A 20,625-nucleotide genomic window follows, 5' to 3' on the forward strand; every position below is an offset into this window, starting at 1 on the left:
TTATTCTAAACAGCAACATAAAACATTCTAAAATAAATGCAACATGCTTCATGTTTTCTTTTTTCTCTTTTTAACATCTTTATAGGAGTATCATTGCTTTACAATGTTGTGTTAGTTTCTGCCGTATAACAAAGTGAATCAGCTATATGTATACATATATCCCTATATCCCCTCCCTCTTGCATCTCCCTCCCACCCTCCCTATCACACCCTTCTAGGTGGTCACAAGATGCTTCATGTTTTCAAGGGACATTTTAAAATATGTTACTTTTAATAAAAGTGAAAGAGCCATACCTTGCCCTGTTTAGCGATGGTTTTAATTAGGAAGTCAGTTCTCACATTGTCAACATTTGGCACCAGGATGGAGCCATATTCTGGGGTGATATTAGATGGATACACATATTCCTCAGTACACGTCTTCCAGTGCATCCACTTACCTGAGGTGAACAGAGAACATTTACATCTTCTTATTCCTATTAATAATTTAATTCCTAATTATAATGAGCAGACTTCCTTGAATCTCATGAAGCCATCTTCCAAAAATTCCCCACAATGTAAAATTCATTAAATTCAGACATCTAAGTATTTCAGTATGTATTCGCTGAGTCAAAATTTCCCAAGAAACTATTCCCAAAGTGGTAATATTAGGAAATAGTAAGAAGTATCTTGGAATTTTCTTTTTAAACATGTAGGTTTTCAAAAACAAAAAATGTGTATAGAAATACAGGACAGGGGACTTCCCTCGTGGCGCAGTGGTTAAGAATCCACCTGCCAATGCAGGGGACACAGGTTTGATCCCCTGTCCAGGAAGATCCCACATGCCACAGAGCAACTTAGCCCGTGCACCATGACTACTGAGCCCGCGCACCACAACTACTGAAGCCTGCGCGCCTAGAGCCTGTGCTCCACAACAAGAGAAGCCACCGCAATGAGAAGCCCGCACACCGCAACGAAGAGCAGGCCCCGCTCGCCGCAACTAGAGAAAGCCCGCGCGCAGCAACAAAGACCCAGTGCAGCCGAATGAATAAATAATTTATTAAAAAGAAAAATACAGGAGAGTGATAGTCATATATACCTAAAATCATTTTTCATTATGTACTTCCCTAACTGTAAAACCAAAAATAAAACATCCTAGGATGCCATATATAAATATTATGTATATTTGTACTTCATATATGTGTATATACGTACTTTATATATGTACGTATATATATATGTATATGTACTTTATATATGTATGCACATTTAAATAAACTTAAAGTATTGCAATACATGCATAGATACAGATGTATAGATATACACACCTATTTCATAAAAATATACCTACTTTGTCATTTTTTTATAAGTTGCTGACTATATAGAATGAATGGCTGAAATGGATCTGATTTGGTGAATTTTTTTCATTTGTTTTTATTTCATTAAAAGTTCAGTACACGATATATTTAACAAGAAAATGTGCATTTGGAACTCAATTGAAATAAATATTTGAAAAAGAAACAATTGACTCTCTTTCATACACACATAAACATTTCCATTTCAATTTTACAGCCAAGAGTTTTCATTACCATTTAGAAATATAGCTAGCTAGCTAGCTAGATGATAGATTGATAGATGATAGATAGATGATAGGTAGATAGATAAATAGAGTGTAAATATTAGCCATTTTGAAAAAAACTGGTCCCACGTGTGATGGATGGATAGAAGAGAGGGGCTCACCATCAGATGCGACGTAATAGTTAAACATGGTGTCGTCAGGCCCTGCTAGAGGCGGCAGGTCCAAGGCTAGCCTCTCCTGGGAGCACAGCCAGTGTTCCATGCGGCGCCGGCCATCCAGTTCCAGCGCTGCCCCGACACTCCACATTAGGGAGAAGACGTAAAGTCTCCCCAGGTGCTCCGGCGTGACCTCCCCACCTTGTTCCTGAGCACGAAAGAAACTTTTCTTTTACTTACTTAATTCTCAAACCAAAACTTGGCTTTGACATTTTAATGAAAATAGCAAAGATCTAAAAGGGATAACAGTTTTCCCCCAAAACAAGAATGAGGGAAAGATGAATAAAACTGGAGAACAAATGCAGAACTGATCTCTGGGAATACCAAGCTGGTCTCCAAAATAAATTTTGAATGCTTGTTAGACGACTGAGAACCTGCCCCTAATCCACAAATCTGTGGTTTGCTTTGTGGAAACAAACAAACAAAAAAAAGAAATGAAAGAAAAATACAAAATATGCAGTGTCCATGTTTGAAACCTCCCCACTTCCCCATGGTTCTAAGAATCATGTTCAAATATCACAGACCCTGCACAGTATGGCTCAGCTAAAAGGAGAGACAGTTCTAGAAAGTTAAGTGATTTACCTTGGAAGGGATCAGGCCTTGAAGCATGTTGATGCTTTGCATGATCACAAAGGCCTCCAGCATCTCCATCTGGTGTTCTAAGTTCTGAATACTGAAGTGATACAGGTCTGGAAATGACTTGGTGTACAGCTGACGAAGAATTTCAGCTTCTTGAGGCGAACGTTTTTTAAGAAAACCCTGTTGGTTTGCAGATGCATGCATTAATTGAATTTATTAGCACACCAGAAAACTGGCCATTTTTGGACAAAAGTTTTCTAAATATCGGTTAACAATAATAATATCTAATGATTATACTGCACTTCTGATGTACCAGACCTTGATATAAATTCTTTCATGTATTACCTCATTTAATGCTCAAAACAACTCTGTGAGGTAGGAATTGTTATTATCCTTTTACAGATGAGGAAACTAAGGCCCAATGAGTTTAAGCAACATGACCAGGATCCCACAGCTGGTAGGTGTCAAAATTCAAACCCAGAGTCTGATTCCAACATCCCTACATTCAGCTACTACACTACACATAAGCTCAGGTCTTGAAGCAAGATGGAGGGAAAAGTTTTCGGCTCTTGATTAAAATATGCTAGGAGAAAATGAGGAGGCATACACATGGAAATAACTTAGAAAAAGAAAAAGGAATAAAAGATGAACAAAGGAAATCCATCCCCAGATTTTTCAAAATAGGAAACAAAGGTTTATCACAATTTTATTTCTTCTAATTTAATGAATAACCAATGTAGAAAAAATATCAAAGAATACTCAGGAAAATGGGGAATTTAGTCATTTGGAAACCCAATCTTAGGAAACTACATGTGATTCATAACAAAATATCACTTAACACAATATTTTCTTCAAGTGAGGAAAGTTCCCTTGGCATCAAGAGATCAGGTCATTCTTAGAGATTCTGAACAGAAGCAATAAAATATTGATTCTCAATCATCCATCATTTCATGAATTCAACATGATTGCACAGCAACAAAAAGGAAACATAGCACTTTCAAGCTGACGGTGCTATGCAATCAGCGTGGCTCACAGAGGCTCGTGGAGTCCCACGAACACAACTTCCCCTAGTAGTTCTCTCAGAGCTGCCCTGCCCTGCTCTAAACACCTTGTGAGTCTTTCTTCTTGCTAACCATTTGTAAGCAACTTAGCAGTAAAGGCCTTATTCAGCCTCAACATGGACAGATATAATAGAAGCTCATTTCATAAATAGCAAACTGTAAATATTCATTAGCAAATAGTGTAAAAGTATTGTTTAAAAGCCTTTGTGAATTTAAAGTATTTGGGGGAAAATCACAAATTCATTTTCACTTGGAGTTTGCTGCATCTGTGGTTACCAAGACTGAATGCATTGTGGTACTTCTTAAAAAAAAATTTTTTAACACAATAACTCCTGCACCTTCCTCCTCAGAGATTCTAAATTGACAGACTGAGGTATGACACAGTCATCTGTATTTTTTTTTCTTTTTTTTTTTGCGGTACGCGGGCCTCTCACTGTTGTGGCCTCTCCCATCGCGGAGCACAGGCTCCAGATGCGCAGGCTCAGCGGCCATGGCTCACGGGCCCAGCCGCTCCACGGCATGTGGGATCTTCCCGGACCGGGGCACGAACCCGCGTCCCCTGCATCGGCAGGCGGACTCTCAACCACTGCGCCACCAGGGAAGCCCAGTCATCTGTATTTTAAAGAACTGTCATTGGTGATTATTCTTGCAAAGCCAGGGTTGAGAACTCTTGCTCTGTATTCTTCTTAAAGGATGGATAATTTAACTGTGAAATCTGAAATCTTCAGAAGCATTTTCAATGACATATTAAACTGTACTTCAGTATCATTTTGCTTTAAAATCCCCTCTTTCTTCACGTCTTCATCTACTTGATTTAAAATATGAATTCGTAAGTTTTCAATCAAAATTATCTCCGAAAAACTTATGTAAATAAAAATAATAATTTGACCAACAATGTCAAAAAAGATTTTACAGGTGGCTTGTCCAATAAGCATTCTGCCTTACACTATAATATTTATTTAGTAAAATATCTAAGTATGCAAGGCATTCAATTATAATCTTATGATAATCAACATACTCTAACATACATTAGTAGTAATAAAATAATATACCTTATCATGAATTGAAAAGATATTATCTGAAATATTATTTCCAAGTGTGAACTTAAAACTAACGTTATGACTATTGAATCTCATAAAAATTCTTTATATGAATTTTAATAAATTGTCTCTTCGAGTTAATATTCTAAGACAGTCGTGTTCATGGGAATACACGAGCAACTGAATGAGTACCTTTTTAAAATATCATGAATCCCCAAAGTGATACAATTAAATTTTCCTTATTCACTCACAGTTTGGTGGGATTGTTTTTTTAATATTTACTTGGCTGCGCTGGGTCTTAGTTGTGGCATGCGGGCTCTTAGTTGTGGCATATGGGATCTAGTTCCCTGACCAGGGATCAAACCCAGGCCCCCTGAATTGAGAGCTCAGAGTCTTAACCACTGGACCACCAGAGAAGTCTCTAGTGGGATTATTGATTCACCTAGGCCTTGCAATTATTCCCCAGCCCACGGGGTGTAATTCACAGGTCTAAAATTATCAGAGCTGAAGAACCCTGAGCACTGAAGAAACCTGTAAGGGACAACCTGGGCTGAAGGTCCCAGAGCATTCAAGGATCTTCCACAAACATCAGCATTAAAATGCAATTACACCAACAGGTCTGCAGAAAAATCAGCGCACACTCTAAAAGAATGCTAAAGGATCTGTTTCCCTCTTTAATTATACAAAAAAAAAAAAAAAAGATTCCAATCATACCTCAAGAATAGGACTCCAATCAAGGACAGAAGAACTCATGAAAACCATCCCATTTCTTGACACAGTAGCAGGCGAAGCATTGTCAATGTTATGAGGTTCGAAAACAATCTTGCAGTTTGGAGCCATGGGAATCCGATCACCATTGGCAAGGGTTAGAGTTTTGTTATCATCCAAAACGGAATTCAGATTTTCAATCCAGATGGCATCTACTGGCCCATCAAGAACTATCCAGATATGCTCCCCTAGAACATCCCAAGGGCAGGGAGAAAAGCATACACACACATATATGCATATATACGTAACTACTATGCTTGAAGAAGTGCTATAATTTGATGTAATTTTCATTAATTTTTAAATAAAGCTTTGATCTAAATGATTATCGTATTTTGTCACAGAGGACTCTTCCTGTTCTTTATATAGCAGTTGTTTCAAGCCCATAATCAAGAAAAAGTCATTAGTTCATTGAACAGATATTCCCTGAGCACCTTCTCTGTATCAGCACAGTTCAAGGGATATTGTGATAAAAAAGACAACATCCTGCCTTCACAGAGCTGACTTTCTAAGGGGTAGACATGACAATCAAACCAATATGCAAAGAAATATATAAGAAAAATTCAGCAGGATAAGAGGGTGAGGCATTTTAGATAAGGTGGTCAATGAAGTATTTCTGGAGGAGAATGAAGTGATGTAAAGATCTAGAGCTAGAATTTTTCAGGCAGTGGAAACAGTAGTTGCAAAGGTCCTGAAGTGGGTACAAGCTTAGGGTGATCATGTTCCAGGAACAGCGGGAAGTCGAACCTGGTTAGAAAGAAGAAGGTAAGGGGGAAAGGGATGTGAGTGATGTCAGAAAGGCAGAGCCACGGAATCCATTCTGGTCTGCACACGTTTAGTCTGAGATGTCCAACAGACAGCCCATAGAGCTGTTGAGTTGGGAATTCAAGGGCTAGAGATTAAAATGTAGAAGCCATCAGCTTAGAGATGGCATTGAGAACCATGGCCTGGGTAAGTTTCTTCTGGATCATAAGTATAGATAAGAGACAAGAGGTCTGAGGACACAAGCACTTCAACGTTTAGCCTTCTGGTAGGGTCTCCTCCACTGCTTCCTCCTTCTGGCTGAGTTTCAGTGAAACAGAAGTAGGAGGCGAGTCAGCCAGTAAGGTATCCCTGAAGTCAAGTGGTGGAAGAATTTCAAGAATAAGAGTGATTGGGCTTCCCTGGTGGCGCAGTGGTTGAGAGTCCGCCTGCCAATGCAGGGGACGCGGGTTCGTGCCCCGGTCCGGGAAGATCCCACATGCCGCGGAGTGGCTGGGCCCGTGAGCCGTGGCCGCTGAGCCTGCGCGTCCGGAGCCTGTGCTCCGCAACGGGAGAGGCCACAACAGTGAGAGGCCCGCGTGCCGCAAAAAAAAAAAAAAAAAAAAAAATAGAATAAGAGTGATTAACTGTGCCAGATGCTACTGAGAGCAGGGTTATACTGAGAATCGATAGAATGTCCAACAGAAACGCCCTTGTAAATTTAGGTGTTCAGTTTAATAGTTACTCTTAATTTCTTAACCACGAGTTAACTCTTACTTACCAACACCATGACCAAGTTTGCAGTTCTAATTTTTATCTCTAATTTAACAACTGTGGAATATTCTAAGTCAAATCAAATGCTATGAAATTCCTAATCGTGCTCATTCAACTAGCAGTTTAAGTAAAATGATGATCTGATCACCAGAGTCCCTGTGAAAGAAAAAGCATATGTTGCCTTTCTAGAAAGGATTTAAGAAAAAACCTCTCTAAGCACCTATTCTTTAAGGTAACATTTGGTTACTGGATCTGTGTTTACACAGGATTACTAGAACAAATCAGACACAAAATTTTATTTTATTCCCGTATAACAACAGCAATTTCTAATATGAGCACGCTTTAGAAATGAAGCGCTTTCTTTTCTCTTTTAACAATTGGTGTTGGGTTGATCAGCCACATTCTCTCAAAGAGAACGTCAGTGGTGCCACTTTAAACGTTTTTCAACAGAACACTGTTGCCCGAAGTGTGGACTCGTGAAGTAAGCCAAATGTCTTGTCCTCCTCCTATATTCTTATTTGTCCCTGCAATTGCTTGCACTGTGCTTTTCTCTTACTTATTCAGGAGTGAGAGGAGAATTGCTATCACCTCTTCCATCTGAGCTTATTTTCTGGGACCACTGGGCTCAAGTCCCTAAGTAAGAGAATATTCAGAGTAAACCACTAGCCCTTAAGGAGTGTGTTTAAACAAACACCCATGTACATCTAAAAGAGAATAATTTGTTAGACTTCATTTTTTGATATACACAATTTTCTTTCCAAAGAAGCCCATTTCCTCCTGTGATTTTATAGGAGAATCGGTTTTCTAAAAATAGGCCATACTTAAACAAGAGTACCACTTTTTAACTCTTCAGTGAAAACAGTGATGATGAAATCACTTGAATACAGTACTATCAATGTTCCTTAACAGCTTTTTCTAACTATTTTATCCTAAGTTTTCAAAGGAATATAGAAATATTTTTTTCAAAAGGAAAATAATTCCCTTTGTAACCAAAAAAAAAGGGGAGGGGGTGTTTTAAATACACTAACCAGTCATTTCAGTATTTCAACGTTCACAAATATCATACTGATTTATGAGTTCTTGGTCTAGGATAAGATATAATATGGAGACTACAGTTGTTCTACTAATTTTAAATAGCCACAAAGGATGTTATTTAGAAGTACATGTCAAAAATTATACTTGTAATTCATCTTCTACCTTTCTTAGCCCTCAATGTTTTCCTCCAAAGAGTAGAAAATATCCCATCGGTCCAATCATTCGTTGCCACGTCAAGCCGACCAAACATCTGTGGAGCCGTAATCGCTTTGGGATTCATCCTCATTTCCCGGTGTGGTTTTCCACAATCTATACCAAGTAAATACAAATTTTAAACAACTCCCATGTAGAATGAGCCATCATTAGGCAACATTGCACCAATTTGCAGTGTACTGTCAGCAGGTGTTCAAAACATGAAAAAATGCAAAATTACATTGAAAACACATCTTACTGCATTTCAAGTTATCATAATTACCCTCATTATATTTTATTGACTAAAGCACTTTTTATCTTCTGGAAAAGAAAGTTGCATATTACATAAGGGGGAAAATGCTACCATGCTGGAAGTGACGAAGGAATTAATGTAGGATGGAAGTTCTTCAAATTTCACAGCTCAAAACTCTTTTGGTTTACGGCGTATTAGATTAACTCTTATAACTGAAATGTCACTTAAAGACACCTGATTCTCTCCATTAACAGCTTTGATTTGCTGAGATATGGTCTTACTCATTTGGAAAAAATTCAGCTAAACTAATGTTACAAAAATCAAGGATTTTTCTTCTGTGGTCAGCTTCAGAAAAGGTATTCAAATCTTTCAAACCCTAAAACTATTCTTAAATAAGATGGATTCTGTACATAGGGGACGGTAGTTACTAAGTAAAAAATTGAAGAATAAGATTTAAAGTATATTATATGTGGAATCTAAAAAAATGGTGCAGAAGAACTTATTTACAAAACAGAAATAGACTCACAGACATAGAAAACAAACTTATGGCTATCAAATGGGAAAGGGTGGGGAGGGATAAGTTAAGACTTTGGGATTAAAATATACACACTACTATATGTAAAATAGATAATCAGCAAGGACCTACTGTATAGCACAGGGAACTCTGCTCAATATTCTGTAATATCGTAAATGGGAAAAGAACTTGAAAAAGAATAGATACATGTATATGTATTAACTGAATCACTTTGCTGTACACCTGAAACTAATACAATATAGTAAATCAACTGTATTTCAATTTAAAAAGTTTAAAGATTTAAAGTATAAAATCATAAAAATAGAGGCTAAAATATTACATACTGTGTGAAAGATTGACAAACACAGGCACACATACATAGATATGTACACTGGAAAAGGTGTTACATTAAAACCTATCTAGAAAATTAGAGAATAGTTCTCTTTTTCCAAAATCACAAAAAGAATCAGGGTAATTATTTACAACATTTTACAGTGCTGAAAAATTCAACTTAGTCACAGTTCAGCTTTTTCAATACATGATATCCGTAAGACTGGCAACATTTTTTAAAAATCTAATCACACTTTACAAAAGGCCAGCAACCTCTTCAAATGTATCACAGGTGAAAACTGGACTTGGTCTGTTGCCCATACAAGAGAAACTATCAAAAATTATTTCATTATGGTTGTAGGTAGAATTATATCATTTTCATTTAAAATATGATACCATAACATTTTTATAAGAGCACTCTAAGGAAAAAAAAAAAAAAAGGTTGACTTTTTAAATGTTGGTTAAACTAATTCCTCTTAACTCTTCTCCTAGGCATTTCTTGACTGTCCTGATCACTCCACCTTCATGGACTCTGCCCCAGAGTAAGCACCCTTTTCTTGCTGTCACCTTCTTAGGACCTCCTTATGGAAGTTCCCAGACAGCCCCTCCTGTCCCAGTCTATTCTCTACGTGGCCACGGGATGGTCTTCTACACACAAGGCTAATCACACCACTCCCCAGCTCTATGGCTTCCCATCACCCACAGGATAAAATCTCGGTATTTATTGTGACTTACAGAGCTTCTCATGCCATGCCCTCTGTACTAATTTGAATTCCCCCTGGAAGCTAAGCCTGAGACAAAGACATGGGAACTGAGAGTTTGGATTCAGGGGAAAGAGAGGGTGAGACAGGAAAGGAGAGAGAGCCAATAAAGGGCTCATTGGTGAGCTGGTCACAGATGGAGTGTCCCTCTAAAAGACAGGAGGTGGGACATTTCCCTTCCACTCTTTCCCTCATTGGTTAAGGGTATGGCTGCCTCGGGAGCATTAATTCTCACCCAACCTTCTTCCAGGCTGAGCCAGTTCTCTAGCTTCAAGGAAAGTCATAAGGCTGAAAAACCGGGAGACACCGCTGGCATCTGGGGGAAAAACTCTCCAACAGTTGCATCTGTAGCAGGAAAGGGCCAAAGGGATGCGGCCCTAGGCACCAATAGCATCTGCTATACCTCCTCATCTCTCCCACTCCCACAAATTAGATTTCATCCATGCCAGAGAGCTTCTCCAGGCATATCAAGCTCTCGTCAGTCCCTCCTACCTGCTCAGCCTCTTCATTCTGCTAAGAATGCCTTTCATCCATCTGCTACTCAACCCGCAAACCTCAGATGAAGTAGCACCTGCTCTGTAAGCCTTTCTAGAATTCCTTCGAAAGGTTTCTGATCTCCTTTGCCTCTGCTCACATCATAATTGTCCAAATTTTCCTCATGTCCAATCTTCCATGCTGAGTTACAATTACCTGTGTCACTACACTACACTGTAAACTCCTTAAAGACATGGTCATTTTTTTTCCATGCCTGCTTTCCCATTTCTAGTACAGAACCTCAAAGTACAGAACATCAAAGATATTTGATGAACAAATACATGATGAATAAGGGAACAAATAACATACATGGGTCCTGCAGAAGTTCAACCCAATTACTTTCTCAATCTTTTGGATAATCCAAGTTTTCAGTAAAAAACAATATCATTTAATATAACAAATGTTTACCCTACATACTAAAACCAAGAACAGGTTAATAAACAGAAAATAGTCTAATAATTTATTCATCTTTGCAAAGAACTTCTCCAAAACCAGTGATGCCATATTGATTACATCATTTAGACATATTATACACAATGTATCTCTATTGTTTAATATTTAGTACTCATTTTGTTCAAGTCATTGTACCCAGTGCATTTGTCGTTTATTATTAACAGAAGGCAGCTTCATAACAACAACAAAAGCATCTTGAAGCATAATTTGAGAAGGAGATACATCATTTTAATGCTATGTAAAAATCCCAAAGCAGAACCTTAACAGTACACATGAAAACCATGTGGTAAGTTTTGCAGGTGTGATCTCTCAGTTTTGGTGGAGGTAGGTGCTAGCTGAGAGCATAAGCCTGTCTCAGTGTGAAGACCGCCTGGCAGAGTCCTGAGGTACAGAATTCACTTTGTCCCATAGCTGAGGAAATTGAGACTAAATCTAATGTATGCAGGACCCTAGAATAAATACAGACCATAGTCACCAAACAATATCGATGCATTGGGGTTCCATGAGCTGACTGGAAACCCAGCCGGGCAGCTTTTCCTTGTGGGACAATGTATGATGCATTCTAACAGCCAAAGTTCTGTGAAATTTTGGAACTGCCATGGCTAAGGGCTGCGAATACTTTTAAGAAGGAAGTCATCAATGTCTAATCAGAACCAGAGAATACAAGAATAATCATGAAAAAGGTAATGCCCATTATCCTTAGATAACTTTAGGTTAGGGACTTAGATGTAAAGCTTAGGGACATCTGGAAATTAAATACATTTATTTCACTTCACAAGAAAAATATCTGATTCTGGGTGGGAAATTAGTTTATAATTAGGGTGATTTTTCAATACATAGAATTTAAGAGTTGGGATTAGAATTATAATTATATTTATTGCGAGGTAGCATCTTGTGTTAAGTCATAAGTGGCAAATGGTATGGTTTACTGGGAAAATTCTGGGTTTTTCATTAATGGGACCTGACCTTAATTTTGAGTCTCATCATTTACCATCTTTTTGACACTGAATATTTCTGAAGTTAAATTTTGACTTTTTGGTACAAAATGGGGATAATGATAGCCACATCTCAAGACCATTTTGAAAACTAAATGGCATAACATATGTAAAACATATAGCACAGTCCATAAAATCACTTTTAAAAAATGTTTTTCCTGAAGCATTATTCAGAAAAGCCAAGATATGGAAACAACCTATGTGTCTACCAATGGATGAATGAATAAAGAAGATGTGGTATACATACACAATGGAATGTTATTCATCCATGAAAAATAAGGACATCCTGACATTTGTGAAAACATGGAGGGACCTTGAGGGCATTATGCTAAGTGAAATAAGTCAGACAGAGAAAGAAAAATACTGTATGATATCACTTATATGTGGAATCTAAAAATGTCAAACCCAGAGAAACAGATTGTAGAACGGTGGTCACCAGGAATTGGAGGTGAGGGAAATGAGGAGATATTGGAAAAGGGTACAAACTTCCAGTTGTAAGATTAACAAATTTGGGGATCTAATGTACAGCATGGTGATTATAGCTAATAATACTGTATCATATACTTGAATATTTCTATGAAAGTAGATCTTAAATGCTCTCATCACAAAAAAGAAATGGTTATTATGTGATACGATGGTGGTGGTAGCTAATGCTATGGTGATAATTTTGCAACATATAAATGTATCAAATCAACACACTGTACACCTTAAACTTGCACATGTTATGTGTCCGAATTATATTCGTATACGATAAAGCTGGAAAAAAACGTTTTTCTCCTCTGGTCCATTAATGTACTGTGTTATCTCTAAAATCTACCCAATAGTCAAAAAAGCAGCATCCCCTCCTATAAATATATGCTAACATACATCTACATTTGTGTCCCTCTTGGGGCATTCACATGTGTCACAACAGTGTAAATGTGTCTCCAGATTGACCCGCCCCCTTACCTGCCATGGCGTTCATCAAGGTGTGGATGCAGGTGGTTTTCCCTGCTCCACTAGGCCCCAGGGTCATCATTCCATGCCGCACTCTCTGTGTTTCAAACAACTGGATGACTTTCAGCTTCCAAGGAGGATGGTTGATTAAACCAGCTTCTTCGACCTGAAAACATAACAAGCCGCCCACATTGGGCCACATGAACAGATATCTGGACTTACCATTGTGCTCAAAATAAGTATAGACATGGAGCGAGGTTAGAGAAATGGGGAATTATTGTTAATGCCTATGAAGTTTCAGTTGGGAAAGATGAAAAAAGTTCTGAAGACAGACAGTGGTGAGGTTTGCACAATACTATGAATATACTTAATGCCACTGAACTGTACACTTAAAAAATAGTTAAAATGGTGCATTTTATGTCATGTGTTTTACCACAATGAAATATGTATACTTTTGGCTGCACTGCAGGGCTTATGGGATCTTAGTGCCCCAACCAGGGATGGAACCCTGGTCCACGGCAGTGAAAGCCCGAGTCTTAACCACTGGACTGCCAGGGAATTCCCAATAAAAAAATATATTGCATAAAAAATATATATACATAGGCAAAAGCAGGCTGAACATAATCAAAATGATATCCCAGGCAAACAAGAAACACCTACAGTTGACTTTGGGAATTAAATACACTTATATTAACATTTTACTGAATGTATGTATTAGGAGCAACTTAAGAATAAAGGCTCAAATATCAAAATGTGTTTTAAATGTTTAATTTAAAAGATTATTTCAAGCATATCAAGTTGACTGATATTCCATATCAATGTCAAGCCATCTTTATAAATCTTCTGGATAGTTTTTATCTATCAAACACATGTATGGAAGCTACGCTGCCAAACGCTATTCTAAGTTTAATCTTCTATGAGATTAGTACTATTGGTGTCTTCATTTTATAGGTAAGGAAACTGGGGCACAAAGAGACTAAGCAATTTATCCAAGATTATTAGTTGTTAAGTTATAGAGTAGGAATTGGAACCCAAGAAATTCATCCCTATGGTCCATGCTCTTAACCATCACACTATGCTTAAATTCACTATAAATGATGCTCTTATTTTTACTTAAATAATTTTGGATAATAATCATGTATCATTTTATGCTATGTATTTTCTCTTCAGATTTTTCATATGCTATAAATTACTAATGTAAGTCACTTTATAAATTAGTTTATACTTAGCTTTTTAGGCAATGCTACAATTAATTTGGCCATATGATGAAGAAGCCATTTGCAAAATGAATTATCACTTTTACCTGATTAGGAAATTAAGATCTTTATATACTGCTATTTAAAGGGGAAATGGCCATAAAATACTACCATATTGATTTTTATTACAAATATCTTCAAAGGATTGAAATGTATTTTATAAATATGAGCTAATCACCATTTCTATAAAAAATTTTTTTAAAAACTCTTTTTCATAGGAAAGGAAGTTGAGGCACAAGGTTTCCATGATTCATTTCCATTCCTAGGAAGACTATAAAAAGTTAAAGCTGCACCAGGTATCATGGGAAATCCAGACACCTAATGATACACTTAACATGATGGATCCCGCCAGAGCCCAAGGAAGAAATCACAAGTGATCTTGGGCCTGGGGAAAAAGAATGACAGCTAAGGAGACATATGAGATCACTGCAAATGACACTCAGTAGCTACAGTCCTGAGACCAAAGCAATGTCGTAAACACCAGGGCCACAGAGAGAAACAAAACCAGCATGGGCGATGCAGCCGGCCAAGCTCCACCGGCCCCTGCTGACCCATCACATTTCATTGGGAATCTGGTGTGGAATGGTCTCCATCAATAATGGGGCCACTAGCACATGGTTAACTGGACCTGTAGCTGAGTGATGGTAGGAGACCCCCTGGGAGGAAAAGCTCTATCAATGGTGAGCAACGGCTTCTCTTAAAACTGTAGTCACAGCCTCAGTGTTGTTCTCGGAACCTGTAGATTTAGGCCACAACAGCTCCACTTGATTCCCATGAAGTTCAGATGAAAGGGACACTGTACTTGATGTCCTGTGAAATATATTACCTGTCTACTAATTGCCATTTCCAGTTCAGGGTAACCGGCCTTGTCCAGAAGAATATTTGGGAAGAGATCTTCAATCAGACTCAAAAATAAGGGTTCATCCTCATCAATCTCAGAAAGAAAATAAAGGGAGATCAGACCAAATCTTTTGGCATAAACATGGCAATATCAGATAAACTAAAGATGTCCAATACAGCCCAGATTACTTTGTCACAAACAGTAATAAATAAAATATCACCTCCACTGAAGTTGAGAACTATTTTCATCATGTTTACTAAATTAAAAATCAGTTTTTTAAAAAAGCGGTGTGGGGGGAGAAGAGAAAAAAAAAAGGAAGGAAATAGAAGGAAAGAAAATATTGCCTACATGACAACCTTTCCATAAAACCACCAGATTGGGGAATTTACTAAATAACCTACAATTTCTCATTTAACTTAAAAATAATTTTTTAAAAGGAGAATAGTGGCAAATTCATGAATTGGAATTTGGTTCATACTCTTATTTTGAAATAAAAATATATCATTCTGTCATCCCATACATGGATCCACTGATACTGGACAACTGATTGTTCAGTCTCTACTGTGAAATCCGAGAATGTGAAATTATTACGCACTTGTAAAATTCACATACAATTTCCTTCCAAGGTCTACTTTCACGAAGGTAAAAGGGATTTTAGCTCTACAGCACAAAAATTTCAAGGTATTTGGAAATATAAGACGTGGATTTTTAAAAATCCATTTTAATTCTATTGGAATAGACATGTTAGACTAGAGATGAGCCACCACAAAAATTGCTCCTGAAAAAATGTAATTTAAAGTTATGCTCTATGTAATTTAAATTTATGTTATGCTCTATGTATTTATCTGATAATTAAGCATTTTAAATGAGCACTTTAAATAAATATTTCTAATCGCATTTGTGCTTAGTTAAACTGAAATTTAAGTGGGTGGAACATTTCCATCTGTGAATCTTACCAGTTTGGAAAGATTCATATCTCGTAGTACACGCATGACAATTGTGGACTCCGTATCCGTGGGGTTGGCTCTTTTGGCTGCTCCCAGAGTTCGCAGAACAGACAGAATATTACGCAGACCAAAGTCATAATGTACCTGAAGAATATGAAGTACACGGGGCTTATTTTCAATATTAACTTACCCATAGAAACTGTACAAATTTGACAAAGACATAATGAATAAATGCTGATTTTCCTTTAGAAAATTTGTACAGTTAGTGGGGCAATAAATTTTTTTATCAATAGATTCTTTTTTTTAGCAAATGGAGAATACCCAAAAGAATCCTCTCCTGTACCATCATTAATTTAAGCCCTTAGGTCAGAACTAATAGATCTTGACAGACAGAAAGGAATAAATTTCCTCCTGGAGATACATGTCCCCTTGAGCCCTTCTTAACCAATCATCCATAAGAAAATTTCCTCATATCTTGAAAGCTAAAATTCTGAACCAGAATTAAACTGAGACCTCACTCATGAACATCATATAAGTTTAAAAGACAGGGGTATTGAGGAGAAAGAAAAGTAGCTACATTCCAGGATTACCTAGAGAGGGAAACAGTAAGGACAAATCAGAAAGTCAAGCCCCCAGCTTTGTTGTCCCCTTGAGAGGTATTTATAAAAGCTCAATCATGCCAAATTTCAACACATATAAAGTGAATAATTAAAAACCAATCATCCAACCACTATAGGAAAGAGTATCCCTGGCAGTTGGTCAAACAATTTAAAATACAACTACCATATCATACAGCAATCCCACTTCAGGGAATATATTCAAAAGAATTGAAAGCAGAGTCTCGAAAAGAGATTTAAACACTCATGTTCATAGGAACACTATTCACGATAGCCAGGAGGTGGAAGCAACCCAAATGCCCATCGACTGATGAACGGATAAACAAAACATGGCATACATTTAAAATTAAGAATGTTTTTCAACCAGGAAAAGGAAGCAAGTATAATACTATTACATGCTACACCATGGATGAAACTTGAGAACATTATACTAAATTAAATAAGCCAGTCACAAAAAGACAAATACTGTACGGTTCCACTTATATGAGCTATCTAAAGGAGCCAAATACATGGAAACACAAAGTAGAATTGTGGTTACCAGGGAATGGGGGGAAGGGAAGAGTGGAGTTGTATAATGGGTATAGAGTTTCAGTTTTGCAAGACAAAAGAGTTATGGAGATCTGTTTCACAACAATGTGCATTTACTTAACACTACTGAACTATATGCTTAAAAATGGTTAAGTGATAAATTTAATATTTTTTCATCATAATTCCAAAAACCTATAGAAAAAAAAAACATTATCTGCTAATTGGGAGCAGTATGCATCACTTAATACCAATCGTTTGGAGGACAGAGCACATAAAAATATTCAGACCGAAAGAAATTAAAGATGATATAAATAGATGGAGAGATATACCATGTTCTTGGATTGGAAGAATCAACATTGTGAAAATGACTCTACTACCCAAAGCAATCTATAGATTCAATGCAATCCCTATCAAACTACCACTGGCATTTTTCACAGAACTAGAACAAAAAATTTCACAATTTGTATGGAAACACAAAAGACCCCGAATAGCCAAAGCAATCTTGAGAACGAAAGAAGGAACTGGAGGAATCAGGCTCCCTGATTTCAGACTATACTACAAAGCTACAGTCATCAAGACGGTATGGTACTGGCACAAAAACAGAAAGATAGATCAATGGAACAGGATAGAAAGCCCAGAGATAAACCCATGCACATATGGACACCTTATCTTTGATAAAGGTGGCAGTAATGTACAATGGAGAAAGGACAGCCTCTTCAATAAGTGGTGCTGGGAAAACTGGACAGGTACATGTAAAAGTATGAGATTAGATCACTCCCTAACACCATACACAAAAATAAGCTCAAAATGGATTAAAGACCTAAATGTAAGGCCAGAAACTATCAAACTCTTAGAGGAAAACATAGGCAGAACACTCTATGACATAAATCAAAGCAAGATCCTTTCTGACCCACCTCCTAGAGTAATGGGAATAAAAACAAAAATAAACAAATGGGACCTAATGAAACTTCAAAGCTTTTGCACAGCAAAGGAAACCATAAACAAGACCAAAAGACAACCCTCAGAATGGGAGAAAATATTTGCAAATGAAGCAACCGACAAAGGATTAATCTCCAAAATTTACAAGCAGCTCATGCAGCTCAATAACAAGAAAACAAACAACCCAATCCAAAAATGGGCAGAAGACCTAAATACACATTTCTCCAAAGAAGATATACAGACTGCCAACAAACACATGAAAGAATGCTCAACATCACTAATCATTAGAGAAATGCAAATCAAAACTACAATGAGATATCATCTCACACCAGTCAGAATGGCCATCATCAAAAAATCTAGAAACAATAAATGCTGGAGAGGGTGTGGAGAAAAGGGAACCCTCTTACACTGTTGGTGGGAATGTAAATTGATACAGCCACTGTGGAGAACAGTATGGAGGTTCCTTAAAAAGCTACAAATAGAACTACCATATGACCCAGCAATCCCACTACTGGGCATATACCCTGAGAAAACCATAATTCAAAAAGAGACATGTACCAAAATGTTCATTGCAGCTCTATTTACAATAGCCCGGAGATGGAAACAACCTAAGTGCCCGTCATCGGATGAATGGATAAAGAAGATGTGGCACATATATACAATGGAATATTACTCAGCCATAAAAAGAAACGAAATTGAGCTATTTGTAATGAGGTGGATAGACCTAGAGTCTGTCATACAGAGTGAAGTAAGTCAGAAAGAGAGAGACAAATACCGTATGCTAACACATATATATGGAATTTAAGAAAAAAAAATGTCATGAAAAACCTAGGGGTAAAGCAGGAATAAAGACGCAGACCTCTTAGAGAACGGACTTGAGGTTATGGGGAGGGGGAAGGGTGAGCTGTGACAGGGCGAGAGAGAGTCATGGGCATATACACACTAACAAACGCAGTAAGGTAGATAGCTAGTGGGAAGCAGCCGCATGGCACAGGGATATTGGCTCGGTACTTTGTGACAGCCTGGAGGGGTGGGATGGGGAGGGTGGGAGGGAGGGAGACGCAACAGGGAAGACATATGGGAACATATGTTTATGTATGACTGATTCACTTTGTTATAAAGCAGAAACTAACACACCATTGTAAAGCGATTATACCCCAATAAAGATGTAAAAAAAAATATATATATATATATATATATTCAGACCGAGTTCCTGCCTTCAAGGAGTTTAAATTCTAATTGTGGCAATAAAATAAAAACATGAGCAAGCTTGCATAAAAGTACAATAACAATGACTTGAAAGTACTGGTGAGTGGAATTAATTAAGGAAAACTTATCAGCATTAGACTCTGTTAAATCTGTGGGCATGAAGTGAGATTCACAGAATGCTCACCAAGGAATCAGCATGGGGCCAATTGTTTTGTACACATGGACTCATTTCATTTTCCTTGTGACCTTGTGACCTTGTGACCTTGTGAACAAGGGCAATAGGAGTGAAGGAGGAGAAATGAAATTAGAGAGGAAGAGGGCAGGAGTCAGTGACGTGGGAGTTTCTCTACCTGCAAGAAACAGCAGGGAAAAGGGAAGAATCAGTGAGTAAAGGCTGCAATAATCAGAAGAAACCAAGAATGTTTTGAGTGAGAATGGAATATAGTTGAACCTGTGGGTATAACCTAGATTCGAAGAAGTTTGGATTGAGAGGTTCCTCAAAACCATGAGGACACATGACATACATTATGATGAATGAACAGGTGAGATAAAAAGCAAACATCAATATTCATAATTCTTTGGCTCTTAAGTCAGTTCAGATAGTGTTAACTTCATTTCTATGCCTTAAATGTTAATTTCTTCAAATGTACTTAGTAAAACTATGCATGTAAAATTGTTTTTGCCATGATACAACTTTCTACTTTGTATATATGAGGTACCTTGTCAACAACCCCAGTCCACAATTTTTTTAAATCTTTATTTTATATTAGAGTATAGCTGATTTACAATATTGTGTTAGTTTCAGGTGTACAGCAAAGTGATTCAGTTATACATATACATATGTGTATTCTTTTTAAGATTCTTTTCTGGTATAGGTTATTACACAATATTGAGTACAGTTCCCTGTGCTATACAGTAGGTCTTTGTTGTGTACCTATTTTATATATAGCAGTATGTATATGTTAATCCCAAACTCCTAATTTACCCCTCCCCCTGCCTTCCCCTTTGGTAACCATAGGCTTGTTTTCTGTATCTGTGAGTCTATTTCTGTTTTGTAAATAAGTTCCTTTGTATCATTTTTTTAGATTCCACATGTAATTGATATCATATGATATTTGTCTTTCTCTGCCTGACTTCACTTAGTATGATCATCTCTAGGTCCATCCATGTTGCTACAAATGGCATTATTTCATTCTTTTTTATGGCTGAGTAATATTCCACTGTATATATGTACCGCTTCTTTACCCATTCATCTTTTGATGGACATTTAGGTTGCTTCCATGTCTTGGCTATTATAAGCTGTGCTGCAATGAACATTGGGGTGCATGTATCTTTTCGAATTACAGTTTTGTCTGGATATATGCCCAGGAGAGGGATTGCTGTGTCATATGGTAGTTCTATTTTTAGTTTTCTGAGGAACCTCCATACTGTTTTCCACAGTGGCTGCACCAACTTACATTTCCCCCAACAGTGTAGAAAGATTCCCTTTTCTCCACACCCTCTCCAGCACTGAATAAAAAATTTAAATACGCCTAAGTACATAGGGACCTTCAGAA

The 20,625-nt window shown here is 37.4% G+C and overlaps 1 protein-coding gene across 1 annotated transcript in view; it reads right to left on the minus strand.

The window, feature by feature from the left end:
* DNAH5 (dynein axonemal heavy chain 5) overlaps positions 1-20,625 on the minus strand; it is a 202,464-nt gene that overhangs the window by 102,452 nt on the left and 79,387 nt on the right. The window contains 8 exon segments of the mRNA XM_060145962.1: positions 294-436; positions 1,716-1,917; positions 2,352-2,528; positions 5,164-5,405; positions 7,927-8,073; positions 12,745-12,898; positions 14,815-14,922; positions 15,786-15,920. Of these exon segments, the coding sequence (XP_060001945.1) occupies positions 294-436; positions 1,716-1,917; positions 2,352-2,528; positions 5,164-5,405; positions 7,927-8,073; positions 12,745-12,898; positions 14,815-14,922; positions 15,786-15,920 (1,308 nt within the window).

The sequence above is a fragment of the Lagenorhynchus albirostris genome, chromosome 3, assembly GCF_949774975.1.
Source record: "Lagenorhynchus albirostris chromosome 3, mLagAlb1.1, whole genome shotgun sequence".
Taxonomy (NCBI): Eukaryota; Metazoa; Chordata; class Mammalia; order Artiodactyla; family Delphinidae; genus Lagenorhynchus; species Lagenorhynchus albirostris.